At 66.7% G+C, this 22,080-nt stretch overlaps 1 protein-coding gene across 1 annotated transcript; it reads right to left on the bottom strand.

The window, feature by feature from the left end:
• Positions 1–58: 58 nt before the first annotated feature.
• On the bottom strand, positions 59–13,532 carry UNC5A (unc-5 netrin receptor A). The gene is made up of 16 exons (XM_062002428.1): positions 13,421–13,532; positions 5,492–5,713; positions 4,987–5,130; positions 4,808–4,911; positions 4,496–4,676; positions 4,215–4,382; positions 3,861–4,025; positions 3,580–3,768; positions 2,691–2,990; positions 2,524–2,611; positions 2,278–2,446; positions 1,958–2,191; positions 1,685–1,834; positions 1,428–1,592; positions 1,171–1,349; positions 59–589 (listed from the first exon to the last, which is right to left on the bottom strand). The coding sequence occupies exons 1-16, from the start codon at positions 13,530–13,532 to the stop codon at positions 424–426; spliced, it is 2,736 nt and encodes a 911-aa protein (XP_061858412.1). The 3' UTR covers positions 59–423.
• Between the last annotated feature and the right edge of the window lie 8,548 nt (positions 13,533–22,080).

The following is a 22,080-nucleotide window of genomic DNA, read 5'->3' as shown; positions in this document are numbered from 1 at the left end:
GGGCACAGCCCCACGTAGCAATATATATCGAATTTATTTACATTCACGTCCGGCAGAGCCCCCGCCCGCGGCACCGCTATGTACATAAGGCCAAGTGTAAATACTTGAATGCACTTAATACAGAATTAAAAAAACGGTCTTTACACAACAGGGCCCGGGGCCTCCCGGCCCCACACGCAGACAGCACGACGGCACCGCACGCATGACGCACACCCAGGGCCCCCCGGCCCCCGCCGTGGGGCTGCGGGACCCCCGGCGCCGGGATGAGCCCCGCTGCCCGCCCGGCCGCTGTGGGGCACAGGCGTCCCTCTCCTGTGAGAGGGCTGGGCAGATCTCCCCATGACAGTGGGGGCCTGGGGGCCGCCTTGCCCCATGGCAGCAGTCCTGCAGGAGCAGGGTTGCCTCCCGCCATCCCCGCCGTGCTCAGCACTCGGCTTCGGAGACAGCGAAGAGGGCGCCGTCCTGCTTGCCCACCTCGGCCACGGCGGCCGCCAGCTGCGAGAGGTTGCCGTTGGGGAAGTGCCGCGCTTCCCACAGGTTGAGGATCATGGCCGTGGGGCTGGGCTTCGAGGCGAAGAAGCTGAGATGGCTGCGGGAGGGATGACAGAGGGACCATGTCAGGGCATAGGGATGGCCCCACACCCCAGGACCAGCTCTGTGGTGGCCTCGCCTTGGGCAGCATCCTGCTCCCAGGGTCCCACAGCATCCCAGTATCCACTCACAGGTGCAGGATGAGGCCAGAAGCTCCCCATCCCCATCCACTGTGCTGCCTCACCCTCGTCATCCCCATCCCCATCCTATCCCCATCCCCATCCTATCCCCATCCATCCCCATCCCCATCCTATCCCCATCCTCATCCTATCCCTATACCCATTCTATCCCCAATCCTATCCCCATCCCCATCCTATCCCCATCCATCCCCATCCCCATCCTATCCCCCTCCATCCCCATCCCCATCCTATCCCCATCCATCCCCATCCCCATCCTATCCTCATCCCTATCCCCGTCCTATCCCCATCCCCATCCTATCCCTATCCCCATTCTATCCCCAATCCTATCCCCATCCCCATCCTATCCCCATCCCTATCCCCGTCCTATCCCCATACCCATCCTATCCCCATCCTATCCCCGTCCTATCCCCATCTCCATCCTATCCCCATCCCAGGTCACCTGTCGAGGTTGAGCTTCTGGGCCAGCATCCTCCAGTCAGCTCCCCGAGTGCCCGGCGGGTCCAGGCTGCTGATGATCTTCTGGCGGATGAGGAAGGGGATCTTGAAGGCACTGGGTCCCACCAGGGCTGGGGCGCCCACCTCGCTGTCGGGAACCAGCCAGTCCGAAAACCTCGTGTCCTAAGGGAGAGCATCGGGAGGGGGAGGTGTCATCCCATCCAGGGTCACTCCCTGGAGCACCCTCAGCCCTGCCCTCACCTTGGCAATGTTGAAGTTGACGGTGAAGCTCTGCCCATCGCCCTCCACCTGCCAGACCCAGATCTTGCAGGCCAGCTCACAGGTGCTGGGGCTCAGGCGCTCCAGGGTGAAGGTGCAGTGCAGGAAGGGCTGCAGCCCGCTCCAGATGTGGTAGAAGGGGATCTCCTACGATAGAGGAGAAGGTGATGAGGTGGGTCAGAATGGCAGAGAACCCCCACTCTTCATTGCTGTCCCCAGCTGCCAGCCGGGCTCCCCACCTGGTAGCTTGCGAGGAGCTTGCTCTTCCACAGGGAGCTGGGCATGTCGTGGATGGAGAGGCGCAAGTTGTGGTAGCTGTCCTTGAAATGCAGCACCCGGGGGGCTCCGATCAGCTGTCCCCCCAGCTGCTTCTCCAGCTGGATCACCTCCTGTGCCAGCACAGGCAGCGGTCAGGCAGGAGATGCTGCACCCGGGAGCCGGTCCCTGCCTCACAGCCCTCACTCTGAGCCGGGATGGAGGGGGTGTGGGGGTTACACGGGGATCCGCGGTACCTTGAGGACGTCCTGGGTGTCGCTGAGGCAGTAGACACGGATGTTGTACTCGAGCGAGGGGCAGGCGGCGGGCGCGAACAGGACCAGCTTGAGGCGCTTGGAGGCCGCCATGCTGAGAGACTCCCCGACCAGGGCGAAGCGGCCCAGCTGCTCCGTGAACACGTAGCAAGCCTGAGCTTCCAGCTGGCAGTAGTACAGCTCCGTGCACGGCTCGGTGCCCAGCTGCAGCACATCCTGTGGAACCCACGCAGAGATGCGCCCCGGGCATCAGCACCCCCTGCCCACCCAACCCCGGCCCCCTCACCCCAGCGGTCGCTCACCTCCCACGTGCCCTCGCACGACTGCTTCTTCAGCCGGATGCTCCAGTTCTCAGCGCTGGCCTCCACGCAGTGGCCCATGGCCAGGATGGCGGGGCGGGTGAGGAGGACGCCGGGGGGGCCACAGCTGACGATGGGGCTCAGGAGAGTCTGGCAGCCGGCCAGGGGCAACCTGGGGCAGCGACGGGGCAGCTGAGCAAGGACACTCCTGCCCCAGCAACCCCGTGCCCCGGTGGCCCCAGCACCTACCTCACCTCCTCCTGCTTGTGCAGGGTCAGGTAGACCTCATAGATCTTCCCCCGCGGGATGGCATCAGGTGGGATGAGCAGGCTGATCCCTGGAGGGGAGGCAGCAGGGTGAGCTCCGTGGGCACCCGCTCACACCCGCTCCAGCACCCTGCGCCTGCCTCGCCATACCTGTGTTGGGGATCATGAGCCGCCCCCCCAGGAAGTTGAAGGTGCCATAGGCCATGTTGGTGGTGCCACGGGGTAGGGAGCGAAAGTAGCTCTGGGTGGAGAGCCGTGCCACGAAGTCAGCACCCTCGGCGGCAGGCGAGCTGTGATGCAGCGTGTGCCGGCCAGCACCCAGCGGGCTCAGCAGGTGCCCGTTGGGCAGCTGGAGCTTGGCAGGGCCATCCTGGCATGGGCAGAGTGAGCCCTGGTAGGTCATGGTGGTGGTGCTGAGGTCAGGCTGGATGGTGAGCAGGCCGGGGTTGTCTGTGGCACAGAGCATGGGACTGTGGTGCCAGGGCACGGTGGGGATGGGGAAGGTCCCCATCGGCAACACAACGGCACAGCCAGCCCCGGGGGACATGGGACACACGGACTTTGCCCCATGGTAAGGACCCCATGGGGCACACAGCCCTTGAGGGTCCTAAGGGCATTGAGCCCCTGCCCCACAGCACAGACTTTTAGGCACAGTCGTCTCTGGGGTGCTCTGAGCACCTGATCTAGGGCACAGGCCCTGCAGGACACAGAGCCCCTACCCACAGGCAAGCACCCTACGTGGCCCAAAGCACCGACTCCACAGGCAGGGACCCTTTAAGGCACGGCATGCTCATCCCTAGGCCAGATGCACCCCAAATGGCACGGAGCCCCCACTCAAGACCACAGACCCCATGGGAGCCACAGTCCCTGCCCATAGACCCCACACATGGAGCACAGAAGTCTCACCCAGGGCCAGGGATGCCCTGGAGTAGACAGCCCTTGCCTGCAGCTCCCTCAGGGACACAGACAACCCCCAGGTCCTGAGGGACACCCTGTCCCAGCAGGTGTGTACAGCACCGCGCCCGCAGCCCTCACTCACCGGCCTTGCTGGGCTTGATGCTGACGGGCTGGAAGCCGGCAGTGAGGATGGAGGAGTCGGCCACGTCAGCGTCCAGGCCCCCTTTCTTTCGGCAGTACACCAGCACCCCGACCAGCAGCAGCAGCACCAGGCACACGGCCACGGCCACCAGCCCCACGTACAGTGCCACGTCCTCCGCGCCGGAGGCAGCTGCGCAGGGCAGGGCGTCAGCGCCCATGGCCATGCCCAGTCCCCCACCGCAGGGGACGATGCCACCATCCCCGCCATCCTCCCATGCTCACCGTGGCTGCAGAGCTCGGAGGTGCAGTTGCGGGTGTCCAGCTCGGGGCCGTGGCAGTCCCGGCCCCCGTTGCGCGGTGCCGGCTCTGAGCACTCCCGGCTCCGCCAGTGTGTGCATTCGGCCCCGCACACTGACCACTTGCTCCACTCCGACCACACGCCATCCACTGCGGGCACAGCTGCGGGTCAGCGCCCCGCTGTCATCCCCTTCCCCTGCCCCAGGGCCGGCAGAGAAGGACACACGGCAGGGGAGGAGGACAAGACACCAGGGGAGGGATGGGGACTGTGATGGGTGCAGCAGGGAGTGCAGCATCGGCACGGCGGGGGCGGCGGCGGTGCCCCGGGCAGGGGGGTACCTGGGCAGAGGGTGGTGCAGGCGGTTTTCTGCACGTTTTGGCCCTCACAGAAAGTGCCCCCGTTGAGGGGTGTGGGGTTGGTGCACGTCCGGCTCCGCTTCTGCCAGCCCCGTCCACAGCTGGTGCTGCAGCCCGACCACTGCGTCCATGTCGACCAGCCGCCGTTCACTGGGGGAGAGGGACCCGTCAGAGCCCCTCTGGGACAGGGGAGGCGGGGAGGGACACGCCGGGGTGGGTGACACCGGGGCAGCACTGTGGGGACGGGCACGGTGGGGTCATACCGTAGACGGTGATGGCAGCAGAGGCGCTGCGGCGCCGCGCCACGATGTTTTTGGCCACGCAGGTGTAGTTGGCGGTGTCAGCCAGGCGGGCCTGACGCAGCACCAGGCTGTGCTCCGGCGTCACGTAGACGTTGGCGTCCAGCGCCGGGTCCACCAGCTCCTCATTGCGCAGCCACTCCACCTGTGGGGTGGGAACGGGGATGTGTCTGGGTGCCTGGCCAAGCCCCCGCCTCAGGGAGCACACATGGTGTCCCCCGTGGGCAAGGGGGCACCCTCAGCCGCCTCCTGCCACGGCACACCGCGGGGGCTCACCTCGGCGGGGGGGATGCCCTCGGGAGGGCGGCATGGCAGCACGATGCCCTGCTCGATAGAAACCTCCCTGGCCAGCGGCTCCTGCTCGAAGTTCTTGCGCAGATCTGGGGAGGTGCAGGGGTGAGGTGGGGGCTGGGATCAGCACCCCACACCCCATCTGGCCACCCGCAGACACTCACAGGCGATGCGCACAAAGGCCTTCTGGCTCTTGGTGGTGCCGGAGGAGCTCCAGGCCACACACTGGCACCAGTATTCCTCCAGCCCAAAGATCTTCTCCACTTGCTGGCGGGTGACCTCGATGCGCACCTCCATCACCGGCAGCCCTGCCACCGACAGGGAGCAGCACATCAGCACCAGTGTGCTGGCAACGCTCCCCACGGCCACAGCCCCATGTATCCCCCTGCCCCAGGGAGCAGAGCGCCTGGCTCCCTGTCACTGGCTCTGTGGCTGTTCCTCCTCCCGTGGCACTGGGAACACTCCCTGCAGCTGCAGCCCCATGCATCCCCCTGCCCCAGGGAGCAGAGCACCTGACTCCCCGTCACTGGCTCTGCGGCTGTCCCTCCTCCCGTGGCACTGGGAACACTCCCTGCAGCTGCAGCCCCATGCACCCCCCTGCCCCAGGGAGCAGAGCACATGGCTCCCCGTCACTGGCTCTGGGGCTGTCCCTCCTCCCGTGGCGCTCACCGGTGCTGCGGTCGGTGCTGTGCTGCGTGACGTGGTCGCCTTGGTGCACCCACTCGCCATTGCACTTGAAGTAGATCTGGGTGGCAGGGGTGGCGCGGCAGGCCAGGCTCACCGCCTTGTTCTTCACGATGTAGACGTCCTCCGGCTCCAGCTGGAAGTGCGGCAGCAGGTCTGGGGATGCGCCGGACACAGGGTTGGCCACGGTTGCGCTTTGCTGAGCACCTGCAGGGAGATAAGGGCTCGGCCACCTCCAGTGTGCCCAGGGGCTGGGTGATCATCCATCCCGATGTGGCCCCGTGTCCCCTCGCCACCCCCCGCCGCTGGCAGCCCCCTCCCAGCCCCTGCCATCCATCACGGAGAGCAGCCGCGCGATGGCTGTGCCCGCTGAACCCGCGCCGATCCCTCATGTCTGCACTTAGTGCTAATGAAAAGGAAATGTAGTGTGACCAACAAGGGCCATCGCTCAGGCTGCCCGGGCCGCCCCCCCGCCCCAGCACGCTGCCAGGCACCAATCGGGGCCACATCCTTCTCTGCTGCAGCCCAAGGTGGCACAGGGATGGCGGGTGGGTGAGGTGTGTGTGCCTCATGCCATGGGGACACACCAGGGAGACAGAGCCTCCTGTTCTGTGCTGCTGGCACCTGCCTGAGAGTGGGCACGAGCATGGCACACAGGGCCTGGCTGCCCCAGGAGGGTGGCAAAGGCAGCTTGGGGGCTCCCCCAATCAGCTTTGCTTGCAAGCTGCAGGTGCTGTGCACCAGGGCAGGGTCCTCACAGGGACAGCAGTGCTGGGCACACAGTATGTGGCACAGTCCAGCAGTGCCTCTGTGCCCCAGCCTGGACAAGGCCGGGCGCTCCCACTCTCCAACCCCTCCCACCAGCTCCTGCTGTGGAAAGAGTTAATAAAGCAGGGCCCTAAATAAGCATTTGATTAACAAACGATAAAATAGCGATTGTGTCACTGAATGAAGCTGTAATTGCTGCTGCTAATTGGCTGGTTAGGATTTAATAAGCAATTAAATGGGATGGAATGCGCAGTAATTAAGTGCCTTCCTTCGGCAACCACCCGCCCCTTCCCTGTGCCCGCTGGACCCCCATTGCCCGTGCCCACCCCGGGCACCTCCCGCCTGGCACAGCCGCCCATGAGACAGGGACACAGGGGACATGTGGGACACGAGGGTCCCTCGGGCCCTGGCTGAGTCCCCAGGGGGGACTCGGGCCCCGCCGGATTGGGCCCCTCCGAGGTGAGGTGGGGAGTGGGTGCGGAGCGAGCCCGCTGCGGTGCCCGCCGGGACAGGCAAGGTGCGGCAGCTCATTTACGCGGGGAAGATAAACGGCCACCATAATGCGACGGTTATTACCCCATCAGCACTTTTACAATGTTGCTGGCAATTAATTTAATTAAAACCCCTGTCAGGGATACACAGGCATTTCATATTTCACTGGTTTAACGACCCCCCGAGCCGCAGCCCGGGGCCGGCCCGCGGGGTCACGGTGCGGACAGGCGCTGCGGTGCCCGCCATGGTGCCGTCTCTGCCGCTGGTGCCATGTGGCACTGCAGCCCACGGCGCCTCGTGACGGCCGTGCCGCCCCTCAAGCACCCCTGGGCGCCCACGCCGAGCCACCCACGCTGGCCAGGGGGCTGAGGTGGGCAGGGGACAACTCCGCTTGTTTATTACATCCCAGGCTGGGGAGTGCAGAGCATCTCCGCTGCCTCTCGCCTGGGCAGCCATGGTGGGCACACACCGGGTGAATGGGGCAGTGGTGCTGTGGGAACTGGCTGTGTAATCACACAGGAAACAAGGCCAGTTGTCGCCCAGCCCTCAGTCTGTGCATCACAGCTTAGTGTGGGGTGCAGGAGGCCTGGGGCTGGCAGCAATGGATGGGGGAGGCAGGATGGGCACAGAGTTGCCCATTCAACCAGGGGGCCACGTGCCTTGTGGGCAGAGTGGGACCACAGGCAGCAAATGGAGCCAGGGATGAGCACCGAGCAGCTGAGCTCAGGGGGCTGCCAGGCACCTTGCAAAGCCCTGGGACAGGATGCCATCCTGCTGCTGAGCACCAGCAGGGCTCTGTGTGTTCATGGCCAGGAAGCTAGAGCTGGCCCAGAGCCTGAGCAAGGAGGCAGAGGGCCTTCATTCTGAGTGCCCCGTGCACCATGGGCACATCATGCATGATGGGCAACCCATGCACCGTGAGCACTGACTGCATGCACCACGGGCACTGCATGCACCCCGTGGCCATCCACTGCACCCTGGGCACTGCACACAGCACAGCTCCCTCACACCCTGTGAGTGTCCCACACCCTGCAGACAGACCACAGGCGCTCTCCCCCTGAAGACACCCCCACGCACCGTGGGCTCCCCCCCACCGTGCCACCGCCACCTTCCCAGCACGGGCACCCCCCAGCCCGTGGGTGCAGCGTGGGAGCCCCGTGGGCAGCGGTTCCCCACGCACCGCAACGGCCTCGTCGCTCACCTGCCGCTGCGTTGCCATGGAAACAGGCGAGATGCTTATGTCACCTTGGCAAAGGGAACCGGGGAAGTTCGGCGGGGATGGGAGCCGGGGAGCAGGAGGGCGGCAGGCGCCGGGTCCCGCTCGCCGCTGGGACCCCCCCGGCGAGGCAGAGCACGGGGCGCGGGCCGGCCGCTGTCTCGGCAGCCGAAGGGGTAACCGGGAGCGCGGCTGGCTCCTGCGCCGCCGGGTCCCGCCCGGGCCGGGCTGCACCTTAAGCAGGGCTTGATTCGCAATTAACCGCCAGCCCCGCGGGCTAACGGAGCCCGGCGGCACCTGTGGAAAGGGCAGGTGCTGGGCCGGGGCGCAGGGCTGCAGCACCCACCCCGGCGCACACAGGGGCATGGGGGCGCCCCGCTGCGGGCTCTGAGCCCCCCAGCCGCTGCCAGCCCGCTCACAGCGCCTAGGACCGCCCAGCATCAGAGAGACCGGGTGTACTGGTGCCACTGGGCTGGGGGACAGAATGCAGGACCAGCGGGGGGGAGGGAGGGCGCTTCCAGCAAGTGCCAGCGTGTGCCTCCCAGCCCAGTCCCTGCGGCCCGCAGAGAGCCGATCCTGCCCCGGCGCTGGTGCCCGGTTCCCGGCGCTGCCGGGAGCAGCCCCCGCGGGCAGAGGCAGGAAGGTCAGCGCGTTCTTGGCGCGGAGCGGCTGCCCGCCGGCGGCTGCGGCACCGGCACCGGCACCGGCGTGTGCCCGCCCGGCACGGCCGCCCCGCGAGCAGCGCAGAGACCGCGCCGGTGCCGCAGGGCCATGCCCGCGCCCCCGCCCGATGCCTCCCAGCCCGGGGCTGCCTGCCGTCCTCTGCTGCCCTGCCCGCCTCGGGGACCCCCCCGAACGCCGGTGGGCTCTGCGGCCAGCCCGTGCAGTCCCCGCTGGCACCCCATCCATCGTGCCCGCGCCAGCCCTGGCATGCCAGTAACACGAACTCTGCCGGTACCCGGCCCGCGTCCCGGCAGCAGGTAATTAAAGCAGTAATTACTGCTGATTGCGCTGGCCCAAACGAAGGAAGGGTAGGCGTCAGGGGGAGGGCAGAGGATGCCCAGCTGTGCCCAGGGGAGCCTGGGGCTGTCAGCCCTGCCCACTGCATACAGGGGTCCCCGCTGCTGGCACTTTGCTTTCCGCAGGGCACGGAGGAGGGGAGCTGGCATGATTTCCTGCCACCAAAAAGCTTGTCTGAGGCTTTGAGCCGGGCAGCATCCTGCTGGGGGAAGTTGGCACCGAGCTGCAGTGAGCCGGTGCTGCCCACAGGAGCCTCTGAATCAGGGGCCGTGGCACCGCCCAGCTCTGCCCAGATGCCCACGGCTGCTCCAAAGCCCACCCGGAGCATCTGGGCATCGGCCAACACTCTCCCAGCACCCACCTTCCCACCCCATGCAGCCAGGCAGTGGCCGGTGCCAGCCCTGGCCGGGCAGGGAGCCAGCGGGGTCGGATGCCAATGCTGGGCAGCATGGCCTGGCTCCCGGCCAGTCTGGCACGTGGTGAGCACCAGGGAGATTGTAAGGACGGGCACAGAGTGCTGACACATCGCCCCGCTCCATCGGGCACAGTGCCCCCGGGGGTGCCCCTGCCTGCCCCAGGACCGCACCCCCTGTTTCCCTGCACATCCCCACGAGCCGGCCGCTGTCCCGGCCCCCGTGGCGTGTGCCCCACTTGTGCCAGCCCCAAGGGCACGGGAGAGGCTGAGAGGGGGCAGCGGGGGCCGGAGGGCGCCCGACTCCAGGCGAGCACGTGGCAGCGTCTGGGCACTGATTAAACAAGCGCTTGTTATGAATGAATTAGTCAGGCGGGTTTGCATGACAATGGAGCTGCCTAATTATGGATTTGAGTCGATAAGCTCTCCCCATTACATGCAATTAGCGTGTGCCAGGGTGGGCCTGACTCCCGGACACCCACCGAGGGGGCAGCACGGCCCCAGACGTGCCCACACCTGGCCCTCGCTGCCCTGTGCCCCGGGGTCGGGGCACACTGGTGCCAGTAAAGGCAGCCAGGGGCAACAATCCTTCCCCAGGGACCACCTCTGCCTGCCTGGGGGCTACTGGCCTCGGCACCCGGTGCTGGGCATCCTTCCCTGGGTAGCCATGGAACTGGTCTCCCCTCTGTCCCATGCACACACAGAGCCCTGTTCCCTGCTAGTCCCGGGTGCCCACTGAGCCCCGCAGCCCCCCACAGCCCCAGTGTGCCCACAGGACCCATGCCAGCCCCTGTCAGCAGCACTGCACAGGGAGTGGGTGCTGATCTGGCCCTGGCCTGCTAGGGGACGGTGGGGGATGCTCTGCCAGCCTGGCCTGGCACTGGGGTGATGTGGGGGGACAGGACCAGCGCAGTCCCATGTGCCGGGGCTGTCAGTGGGGGCCCAGGGAGATGAGCAGCTTTGCTGGCTCTCCTCTAACTGACAGTGAAGAGCAAATGCTCCCACCGAGCCCTGGCCCTGCTGCGAGGAACGTCAAGGTCACCCTCAGTCCTGTGTCCCTGCTGGAGTGGGGAGACGAGAACGGGTGGGGAGCTGGGAAGGAGCCCCTGGCCACGCAATGGTCCTGGGTGCCAAGGTCCAGCCTGGTGGCCACTCCCCCTCCCACCCACGAGTGGCACACAACGGTGATGGTAGCCCCAGCACCCCACAACCCTGCAGCAGTGAGGGCTGGCTGCAGGGGACTGGCACCTGAGACCCCTATCCTCTGAGGGCAGGGTCTGAGTGGGCCAGGGTGGTCTGTGAGCTGCCTCACACCCACCTGGCACCAGCACCCAAAGAGCAGGCAGGTGGCAGAACCAAGGGGTACCAGGCACCTGGGCCTGACTGGACGAGGATGGGGTCCCTGTGTGCCCATGCCAGCCTGCCCACAGGCAGACACACACTGCACCAAGCTGACAGCCGGCACGGAGCTGGCACTGAGGGTGCACCCCTGGGCGCAGGCTAGGGCATGGTGAGACGTGCACAGTGCACGGTCCCTGTGATGCTGTCCTGCAGGCACGAGCACCAGTCCCGGGGTGTTCCCAGGCGCTGCTGACCACCCAGGCGGGACAGGCTCCCAGCCACATCCAGGGCTGCGAGGTGCCCGCGGTGGCTCCGGGGGTGCCCAGCCCCTGGTGTCACCACCAGCGCCCCGGTCCCCTCCCCGCAGGCACCTGCCAGGCTCCGCACGGTTTGATGTAGTGCCAGCCCCGCGTGGCACCGAGCCAGAACAAACAGCCCTGGGCGGGCTGCGTCTGCCGCGTGCTCGCGCCGACAGCCGGCACGGCAGCTTTCCGGCCGCCCGGCGTGTGCCAGCCCTGCCGGCGCCCTGCCCTCCTGCCCGCCCCGCCGAGCCACCGGCGCCCAGCCACTGATGGGATGTGGAGACTTGGAGTGACAGGCTGAGGGGCACAGGGGTCGGGGGCTGGATGCTGAAGCCTGATGGTCCCAGGCAGCCTGGTGAAGTCGGAGGCACCACATGGCACATGCAGTGAGAGCAGAGCCTGTGGCCTCTGCCAGAGGGGCTGGGGCAGGGGCCGCTGTGGGTCACACTTGCTGGGGCAAGGGCCAGCCCAGGGGCGGGAGATGCACTGGGGCCCAGAACTAGTGGCCACGAATGCCAAGGGCCCATGGCTGTGCTGAGCCAGGGGAAGGACCTTGCTCCCGTGACCATGCCCACTCCCCCTGGCGCAGCAGTTCAGCAGGGCAGACCTGGCCCCTTGGGCACCACTGCTCGTGGGTGAGCCCCAGCCCTTGCTGCTGCTCTCGCTCTTTCCCTGTGGGCACCAGCAGCAGAGCCAGCAGCCCGCACCGGGGATGCCAGTCCACGGCGGTAGCCAGGGATCTTTTGCCTGGACACCTGTGTTCTTGTCCCTAACCTGTGCCTTGGTGCCGCTGGGTACCGGGTGGCCTGCCATGCCATGCCTTGCCAGGCTGGTGCAGCAGCCGGTGTGCAGAGGCCCAGCCTGGCTGCACCGGTGCGGAGCGGTGGCCACGCAGGTGGCTGTGCTGGCGCGCTGTGGCTGCTGTGAGCTGCCTGCCAAGCGAGCGGCGCCGACCAGCTCCCGCACCCACACTGCCCCAAGCCGGGGCTGGCACCGCCGACCCCCCGGGCCTCCCACTGCAGACCTGGTGTGGGGTGGCCTGGTGCACCCTCATCCCGCTGCCCCCAGCTCCATCCATCACCACAGCCTCACAGGGACAGCAGGGCTCCGTGCCTGGGGGCCAGTACCCACAACACCCTCTAAAAATGGATGCCCTGCACCTCAGGGGTGCCACCCTCCATGCCACCCTCTGCGCCGGCTGTGCAGTGTGCTGGGAACGATGGGCGTGGGGTCCCCGGGGGTGTCCAGCTGGGAAGGACGGCTGCGGGGAGCACGGGGGCTGCAGCCCCCCTGGGTGCCCACCATGCCTGCCTGACACACAGAGACCAAGCTAAGAGTCGTCTTTGGTGGTGGCAGGAGGGTCGATGGGCTGAGACCCCGGGGTGGAGAGGGGGGTCGTGTGTGTGTGTGCCCCTGTGTTCTCTGTGTGTGTGTGAGGTTCTGAGTGTGTGTGTGTGTGTGTGTGTGTGTGTGTCCCCAGACCCCCCGCAGAGCGCACGTCCAGCCCGCGCAGCTCCCCGCCCCCAGCCCGGTCCTTTGTCTGCAGCCGCCACTTCCAGGCTGCCGTGACACCTGCCAGCACAGCCATCAGCCCCGGGCACCCACTGCATCCCCCGGACCACCGACCCCCGACTCTGCAGCCCGTGCCGTTCAGTCCCAGGGGCCCGGCCCTGCCCGGGACCTCCCTCGACGGGTCCATCCCGAGAGAAGGGAGACAGAGTCGGGGGTGGCCGGGCTCGGGACCGTCAGCGTCTGCAGCAGCACCGGTGCATCCCCGCATACACTCCTCCTCTCCCCCTCCACGGCCACCCACGCGCACCCCCGTGGCGTGACAGCACCCCTCCCTCCAGGCTATCCCGTCACCGCGCTGCCCCGCGTCCCGGCCAGGGGATGGGGACGCCGGGGACTCATACTGTGCGTGGGGCTGGGATGCCGCGCGTGGGACAGGTCCGCCGTGGACACCCGTGCCCGGGGCTGGCAGAGCCTCGGGGGAGCGGAGCCGTGCCGGCGAGGGGGGGAACGCCAGCCCCCTCCCACCCACCCCCGCCGCGTCCGGGGGAGTCCTGGCCGGCCACGCGTGTGCGGCCACGGCGCGAGGGGGCGGCGGTGGCTGTGCTGGGGCAGGGGGCACGCTCGCCAGCCCCCCCGCCTCCTCCCGGCACCCCACAGCCGGCGGCGCATCCCGCGCGGTCCGCCGCCCCCCCCCGCGCCCCGTCCCCGGGAGGGCACCCGCGTCTCCGCTGGACGCCCGCCCGCCGCCGCTCCCCGGGTGACCTTGCCCGGCGCCCGGTCCGCGTCGCGCGTGTGTCCCCCCGCCCCAGCCCGGTGCCCGCGGGGGCCGGGGGGGGCGCGCAGTGACTCACCGGCGGCAGCGAGGAGGGCAGCGGCGAGCAGGGCAGCGAGCGGCCCCGGCGCGGCGGCGGGGGCGGCGGGGGCGGCGGCGGGGGCCCGGCGGCGGCGCGGCCGCGCACCCATGGCGCGGAGCGCAGCGCGGGGCGGCGCGGGGCGAGCGAGCAGGGCGGGCCGCGCGCGGCGGAGCCCTCAGCGGGCCATGGCGGCCCCGGCCCCGGCCCCGCCACCGCCACCGGGCCGGCCCCGCCGCTGCTGCCGCCCGCCGCCGCCGCGCCGCTCCGCTCCGCTCCGCCCGGGCGCCGCCAATGCGGGGCGGCGAGCGCGGACCCGCCCGCCGAAGGGACGGCGCAACAGCTGGGCGCGCCCCCGCCGCCGCCCCCCCGCCCCGCACCTCCCCCCCCGGCTGCATCTCCCCTCCGCATCCCCACGCACCCACCCCCCCGGGGCCGGCGCTGGGGTCCGCAGCCTTCCTCGGGCACGGCGCCCCTGCTTTGCACGGCGCGGGGACGGTGCGGCACCCCAGCAGCACGGCATTTCCTCCCCTCCAGCCGGGACGCCGCGCACTCCCGAGCCCCTGCTGCAGCCCAAATGATGCCCAGGCGTGCTCCAGCCCAGCCTGGCACCCCACGAGTAGGAGAGGGAACACACACGAAACCCGAGGAGAAGAGGGTCGCACGGGTGTCCTGCTCTGCACCACCTGGCCCCAACACAGCTCCGTGGCGAGTGTGGTGTTTCACGCAGGGAAATGTCACAGAAGCAGGGCCACCATCTTGGAGGGAACGTGTGCCACACGTGGGGCTTCACCTCCCTGCCACGCGTGGGGTCTGGTCTCACAGTATCCCCCACTCTGCCAGGCTGGCCTCTCCCAGGGGATCTGACTTGGCTGCAGGATGCGGCCCCTCCCCGTGCTGTCCCTGCGTGTGGCCAAGGTGCCCGGCAAGCAGCTGCCATCACCGTTGGGCAAATGGTGGTGCGGGCGAAGTGTGAAGAGGGATGAAGCTGTATTAGGGTGCCTGAGGTGCTCCCCAAACCCACAGAAGCCAGACCCTATGCCAGCAGTACCAAGCTGCCCACTGTGCCCAGCGCGGGGGGCCGGGCAGGGGCCAGGCAGCAGCTCCCAGCGCCACACAGCGATAGTTTCATTAGCGGCTCCAGGAACAATTAACAACCGCTCTGACGCCTTCGAGAGCTGAAGCAGGTGTGAAGCCAGAGCGGCTCTCCCAGGTGGCACCGGCTGTGCCGTGCCCTTCATCCGCCCTGGATGCTGGGCAAAGCCCCGGGGTGAGGCCAGAGCCGTCTCCCACCGTCACAGCCCTGGTCCGGGATCTCCCGTGTCAGCGCCGGCCACATGCACAGGCGAGGCGGCGCATGCGGTGCGGCACCCATGGATGCCCACTCTCGGCTCCTCGAGCTCTGGCACATCCCACACGAGCGCTGGTGGGGCCATCCAGCGAAGGACACCTTCAACCCACTGTGGGCAGAGCCCCGGCACAGCGATAACCACCCTCCCTCGGGCTGGCTCCTTATTACTGATGGCATTTGCATGGAAACAGGATGTTTTTACTCCTCGCGGCTCCATCTGCTCCTGCTGAAGTCACCGCGTCTCACGTGAGCTCCCGAGGGGCTGCCATGGGAACCGGGGCGAGCTCCCCTGCAGCGCTGAGACCCCCAGCCCGGGCTCCCGTGGTGGCCGGACCTCCTGGGCAGGCGGTGGGGGGTACCCGTCGCAGATGGCACCTGTGCTGGGGGCTCAGCACAGTGCTGCCCTGGGGCAGCGCAGCGGGGAGGGTGCTTGGGGCCCCCGGTGCGGTGCCAGCCCCATCTGCTCCTTGCGCTGCTCTCCCGGGATGGCTTCCAGCTCCCGCTCCTGGCTCTGTGCCGGCAGCGCCAGTGACAACGCTCCCACCGCAGCGCCCTGCTCTGCTCTGCCCTGCCGCACACCCCGGGGTGCTGGTGGTGCCCGCTCCCGCCGTGGCTGTGCCCCGTTCCCTCAGCGTGTGCTGGTGACACGCGGGGCCGTTGCGGGTGCGGCACCGAGGCCATGTGGCATCACCCTGCGTGTCCCTCCCGCACCGCAGGCTGGCATGGCTGGGCCGTCAGTAGCGAAGTGCCAGGACGCACTGACGAATTAATATACTCTAATTAATACAGATTGGGGACATCACTTTCAATTCCGCTCGCTCTTCCTCTTTCTCGGAGCTGAGGGGACGGATGAACCAGATCCTGCTCCACAGCTGCTGGAGCCCTGAGTCCCGTCCCCAAGGAGCTGTGCCAGCCTGGCTCGTGGGCATGGGGTCACCCAAGACCCCTGACTGCTCGCCGGGGTGGTGCGGGGGCCTCAGTTACAGGGGGAGCTCCAGGACTCGGGGGGCTTCAAGGAGAGGAGCGTGGTGCTGGGCTGACCCCGTGCCCCCAGCACAGCGCGCTCTGGTCCTGGGCGTCCCGCAACCGCCGCAGCCCCAGGGGGACGCCGGCAGCGCCGGCCCCACGGGGTGCTGTGAATGGATTATTACTCACAGTAATTAAGATGGAATTAAAAATTAATTCTCTTCTCCAGCGCGCTGCGGTCGTGGCACAGCCGCGTGCCACGGCCATTGTGCCAGGGCTTTCTCCCGAAAAACATCCACTAGGGCGGGGGTGGAGGGAGGGCATCATCCCGCAAACAGTGGCACCCACTCTCGGTGGGCCGCGGCTGCCGCTCACTTCCCCGCGGCTGGCGCGGCCCTGGCACCGCTGCCCGCTCCCCGCATGGCCCCGGCACCGCACCGCTGCCGCCGGGCCCCCGCAGCCCCTGCCCGAGCCCTGCCCGACCTCCCGCCCGGCCCCGGCAGCCGCGGGCAAGGCCGGCCCCGAGATTTTCTAAACTCCCATCAAATATTTAAATAGGTATTTGAGCTCATGTATAATGGATCGCCCGGCGCTGCCTCCCCATCCATTTGCGGTATTTAAGGAAGTCGAATATTAAACACCATTGCATTAGCAAAACCGCCGTCTGCCTAATTGAGTTACAAACAGGGAAGGTGCTGACGAATAAACAATGCATAATGCATGGCCCCGCGAGCAGGATGTGGCCCCCGGGCAGGGATCGGGCTGTGCTGAGTGCTGGGCCAGGAGGCTGCTCTGCTGGGAGTGGGCATCGATGCTGCTGGTGGTGATGTCAGAGCTCAGGGTGAGGGACGTGTGTGTTGTGTGAGGGACACGTGCCAGAGCGTGGCACAGCAGGGGACGGCGTGGCACTGCACGGTGGGGAACATCCTGGGCCTTATTCTGCACAGGGATGCTTGGAAACGGAGCTGTTGAGAACAGCCCCAGCCTCAAGAAGAACAGAAAGATTATGAAAATGAAAAGTAAATAAATATGGATGTTGAGGACCTAATTCTGATAAGAGGATTTTCAAAATTAGCCATTTGCAAGAGTAGATTAACAGTGCACGGCGCCGGGGGTGGGAAGAGCTCCCTTAAGATGCGTGGCAAAGCCCATCCTGGCACAGCCCACTCCCCACAGCCCCCAGAGCCCGGGGGCCTCTCCCCCCTTCTGAAGGAGAATGGATTTGCTGCTGCTGTGGGGGGAAACGGGGTGGCTGGAGGAGCTGGGGCAGAGAGTAGCCATGCTGCAGACATGGGTCCTGTGGACACAGTGCCGTGGCACCGGGAGCTCATGGGAGAGCACTGGAGGCTGGTGGTGCTGGGCTGCTGGCAGACGGGTGAATGAGCACAGTGGTGGCATGCAGCCCGGGGTCCTGGCACCCCCAGTTCAGGCATGAGGTGGCTGCACCATTAGCAGTGTGGGGAATGGGGTGAGTGGGTAGTGAAGCCACTGCATATCCCACGGGTGCCTTGTGCCAGCCGGTGCAATGAGTTGTCCTGGTCTGAGCTGGTGCCGATGATCCCCTTGGCAGCACTGTGGGTTCTGGGGTGTGGGCACCCTCATACACTCTGGGCTGGGCAGGGGGCTGTTAGGACTCAGAGAGGCTTTTTGCATCCTTCAGCTGGGATTTTCTATCCAGGCAGCCAAGCAGAAATCTCATTACAGCCCGCCACAAAGGCAGTGTCCCTGTCTGTGTCCCTGCCCCTGGCAGGGGCTGGCGCAGGCTGGGGTGGGCATAGCTGCAGGCAGCGGGAAGATGTCCTAGACATGGGCAGCCATCAGGGCTAAAAGTGGCCACGTGCTCCCCCTGCCTCACAGTCCCTTTTACCCCTCACCTCAGCCCAGGGGCTGCCAGCCCCCTCCCCAACCCCTGCTCTGAGGCACAGGTGGGTCAAGTGTGGGTGCCAGCTCCAACGGGGCCTCCAGGCCATGTGTGGGGCAAGGGCTGTGATCTCACAAGCAGGACAGAGTGCAGGCAGCCCTGGCACTTTGGGTGCCCAGCACTACTCCCACAGCAGCAGCAGCAGCAGCAGCCAATTAATTATCAGGGCGGTGGGAGAGCAGCCGGCAGAGCTGCGCAGGATCGATGGGTGAATCGACCGCCTGGGAAACACCAGCCCTCCCAGCCAGAGAGGCTGGGGTAGAAAGGCACTCTGCCCAGCAGCACGGCAGCCCCACGGCATCACCAGCCCCTTTGGGACACCAGGGTGCACAGGGCCAGGAGGGAAAGGACAGGCGCTGGTGGCAGTGCCTGCCATTTGCCCCGTGCCCTGGCAGCTCTGGGGCTGGCAGCTGCTTCCTCCCAAGGAGAGGGGCTGGAGGACATGGGGGTTCTGGTGGAGCCTCCTCTTTTCCCAGGTGTTGGGGATGCTTCTGTGTGGGGGAAGGCAAAGGACGGTCCCTCCAGGCCGGTGACATTGGCTGGGGGAAGTGGGCGATGGGGATGTGGGCAGGGGCTGCAGGAGGCTGGAGGACAGTGTGGGCACAGTGGCTGAGGGGGGGACAAGGCTCCGTGGGCATGTGCCAAAGGGGTGGTGGGCAGAGGGGCACAGGGCAGGGTGGCAGGGCTGGCTCTGCCCGCAGCCTGCTGCAGTACCGTGCTGAAGCTGCGCCTGCAGGGCTGATGCCTGTGGGTCTGTGGCCACGCAGCTCCCGTCCCTGTCCCCATCCCTGTCCCCAACCCACCCGCTCCCTCCCCCCACCCGCCTCTGCCAAGCATAAAGTGCCAGCCCGTCCCTGCGGGGAAGGAGAGTGCTGAGCCGTGTTGCAGGAGCCTGGTTGCTACCCAGATGAGAAGTGACAGCGAGGGACCCTTCTCAGGTACAGGAGACACTGTCCCCTCTCTTTCCCTCATCTGCTGCTGGCACTTAACTGTTTCCTCTCTGTGCAGTCCCATCCATGCCAACCACCCACGTGCAAACCCAGCAGCACCAGCACTGCCGCACACTGCGGGGCCTGTGGGCAGGGAACAGGACAGGGCAGGCTGAGCCCAAAGGCCAGGAGCAAACCTCATGGGTGCAGCCCCTCTGCTGCACCCCACCGTGTCTTACCAAGCATGGAGGGGACCATGGGCCCCCCGCCTCCCACATCTCCCGCACTGGCTGCTGTCTCCGGGGAGGTTGTCATGGGAACGGTGCACTGTAGGTACCCCTCACCCTGGGTACCCCTCCCCACATGCCACGGTGATTCTGAAGAGGGTGAGCTCAGCCTGTGCCCTCATCAGGGTGGGCAGAGTGGGCATGGTACACCTCATGGGGGGCCCATCTCCCCCAGGGACACTCAGGGGATGCTGGTGGTACCCAGGGATGGAGGTGGCCTGCGTGCCCTTCTCCCCTCGTGAGGCCCAGAGCATCCGTGTGACCCCCGGGTGGGCGACGGGGCAGGGGGGTGGGTGCAGGCCCCACAGGAACAGCGTGGCACAGCCCCAGCGCCGGCAGCCGCGCTGCCTGCCCACTCCCACGGTGAGCCAGCGCTGCCTGTTCTTCCCCAGCCCACGTGTCCTGCCTCGGAGCCAGCAGCTCCTTCCCCAGCTACTTCGGGGGATTTTAACCCTGCAGCGCCCGCGGGTCGCAGCGGGATGTGTGTCGGCACCCACCCGGGCAGTAGGCACGTGCCAGGGGCAGGAGGCAGGGGCTGTCTTTGCTGCGGGAGCCATCGGGGCTGCGGCGCAGGGAGAGGCCGGCTGGCAGCGTGCCCAGGCGAGGCGCAGGCCATTGGTGCCTGGCCCTGGCTGCGCACCAGCTGCCGGCAAGGTGACCCTGCTGCGTGGGTACCTGCACTGCCGACCCACACCGTGCCCAGCCCCATGCTGCTGTCCCTATGCCTGCCCTGCCCCACAGCAACCCGGCCCCACATCCCCCATCCCTGCCATTCCCTTACCCTGCACCTCCCATCCCTGCTGGACCCCACAGCACCCTGACCCATAGCTCCTGCCCCACTGCCTCCTTGCCCTCCCGTCCTTGCTGGCTCCCTCTCCCCAGTGCCCCCTGCCCCCACTTGCAGCCCAGCCGCCTGTCTGCTGCCATCTGCCTCTCTCTTTTGATTAGTATTAGTTTTCAATTATGATTATTGACAGGGCTGCCAGCTTGGCTGCCAGCTGGGACAGCTGCCCGGCCTGAGACAGGCTGAGGACAGTCCTGGCTCTGTTGGGCTCACGGGGTAGCTCCTGGCCACCACTGTGCCTATCTGGGGGGTCCCCAAGTGCACTCCCCACAGTCCAGCACCCTCCAGCCCCCCAGGCAGGGATCCCGGGTGCAGGAGCTGAGGATGGAAGCCATCGTGTTGCCAAAGGGTGGGCTCTGGGTGGGCACTGCCAGCCCCCCAGCCTGGCTGTGCCTCAGGGCTGCCAGGAGCACATAACGCCTCTGAGATAAATGGCCTCTATTACCTTTCCAATCAAATAAAATCCCACAGCAGCTGCACACGAATGGCAATGAACCCTGGCAGTGTGGAGCAGCCTCTACCACCCCCCAGGTATCACAGGGGGCCCTATGAGCACACCCCCCTCACTGCACCCACTGTGGGCTCAGGGGACAAGGTACCAGCATGGCCTGGGGGCGACAGCCCCAGAGGCAGGTGGGGGGCTTATGGGGGCCACACAGAACTGAGGAGCACTTTGAAAGGGCAGAGGGATAAGCAGCCCCTGGCCCTCACCCACTTCATGCTGCTGGGGGTGGGGGGGATAGAAACAGGAGCCATTAACGATGGGGAAGGGGATGTCAGCATGTCACGTACCCCTCCAGCCTCTACCCCCTCCTCCCCAGCCTCATCGCTGCCAGCCCCACGCCTCGCGTCCCACGCGTGGCTGCTGCCCACGGGGCCGGTGGGAGCAGCTGCGACGCTCCCCGTCGGGCAGGGCCGTGGGTCGTGCCCCACGGCGGGCAGGGCGTGCTGCCCGTGCCGGAGCTGGCCAAGGCCGGGCGAGCGGCTCCATCGCGTGGCGAGCGGCCGGCGCTGCAGGCAGCAGCCGCTGCCCCTGCGCGCTCTCCCGCCGCGGGGCTCCCAGCCGAGAGAACGGAGATGTAGATGAGATGCACTGAACGGGTTGTGCCCTGGGAGGGTGGCGAGGCATTGGGACGGGTTGTGGATGCCCCCTCCCTTGCAGGGCTCAAGGCCAAGCTGAATGGGGAGTTGAGGAACCTGCTCTAGTGGAAGGTGTCCCTGCCCATGGCTGGGGAGTTGGGACTAGATGATGTTTAAAGTCCCTTCCACCCCACATCCTTCTGTGATTCTATGATGGCAGAGTCTGGCACCCTGCAGGCCAGGGACACACTCTCACCTCCCCTCTCAGGCAGCACCTGCCTGGCCCAAGGGGCAATGAAGGGGCAGGAGGGCAGTCAGAGCCCTGGCACAGCTGTCTCAGGGGAGCTGCAGGGCTGCTGGCCCTGGAGAGGGGCAATGGAATCCCAGGGACAGAGCTCCATGCAGCCCTGGCAAGGCTCAGCACGCTCCAGCGTGCAGGCTGGACTATAGGCAGCCCTAGTCCCAGTGCTGCCTGCAGAGCTGAAACAGCATCTGCCTCAACCAAGTGCAACATGGGAGACACTCAGGACCATGTCCTGCTGTGGGAATCACTCTCTACAAACCCCAGATGCAAGTGGCAGCCCCAGGCAAGGCAGCACCAGGCCAGCACAGGCCCTACACAGGCCACCAGTGCAGATAGCAATGTCAGGAGGTGAGCAGGCAGCTCCACCTCAAGAACCTGGACAGATGTGGAGGGGAAGGACAGACCCAACAGGCAAAACCACAAAAGATTAAAGGTGAGAACCTAGGCTGGGCTGGAGCAGGTGGGGACTAAGGGGGACACTTAGTCTGGGGCAAGGACAGACAGCAGAAGACACAAGACATGGAAAGGAGTCAGTAAACTCCCAGGGCTCAATGGAGTGTGAAGCTCCGTGTCTAGCACCAATAAACCTTTGGGAAGCAAATAAGCTTCATACCAGCTCTGTTGCAGGTGCCTGTGGGAGGAGACATGGGCAAAGAGAGGTTTAGGTCAGCTGTGTGAGGGGGATGCTGTGCTGCAGCCCCAGCCTGCTGGGATGCTGGGCAGCCATTGCCTGGGGAGTTGGTCTTCCCAACAAGTCAGACTTGTGTCCCACAGATGTACAGGGGCTTGGGAGAGGTAAGGACCATCTCCCCAGGCTGAGCTGACCCAGAGGAGCTGGGCTCTGGTACACCTTTTCACATGCAGGCTCACAGGGCAGTGAGCTGTGCCTGTACCTCATCTAGGTGAGGACAGAGCCCAGTATCCTCATGGGGACTATCCAGGACCCCCCAGAGCAGAGGGACACCCCCACAACCCCAG

The sequence above is a fragment of the Colius striatus genome, chromosome 9 (assembly GCF_028858725.1).
Source record: "Colius striatus isolate bColStr4 chromosome 9, bColStr4.1.hap1, whole genome shotgun sequence".
Taxonomy (NCBI): domain Eukaryota; kingdom Metazoa; phylum Chordata; class Aves; order Coliiformes; family Coliidae; genus Colius; species Colius striatus.
This window is presented reverse-complemented; position numbering and strand designations above follow the sequence as displayed.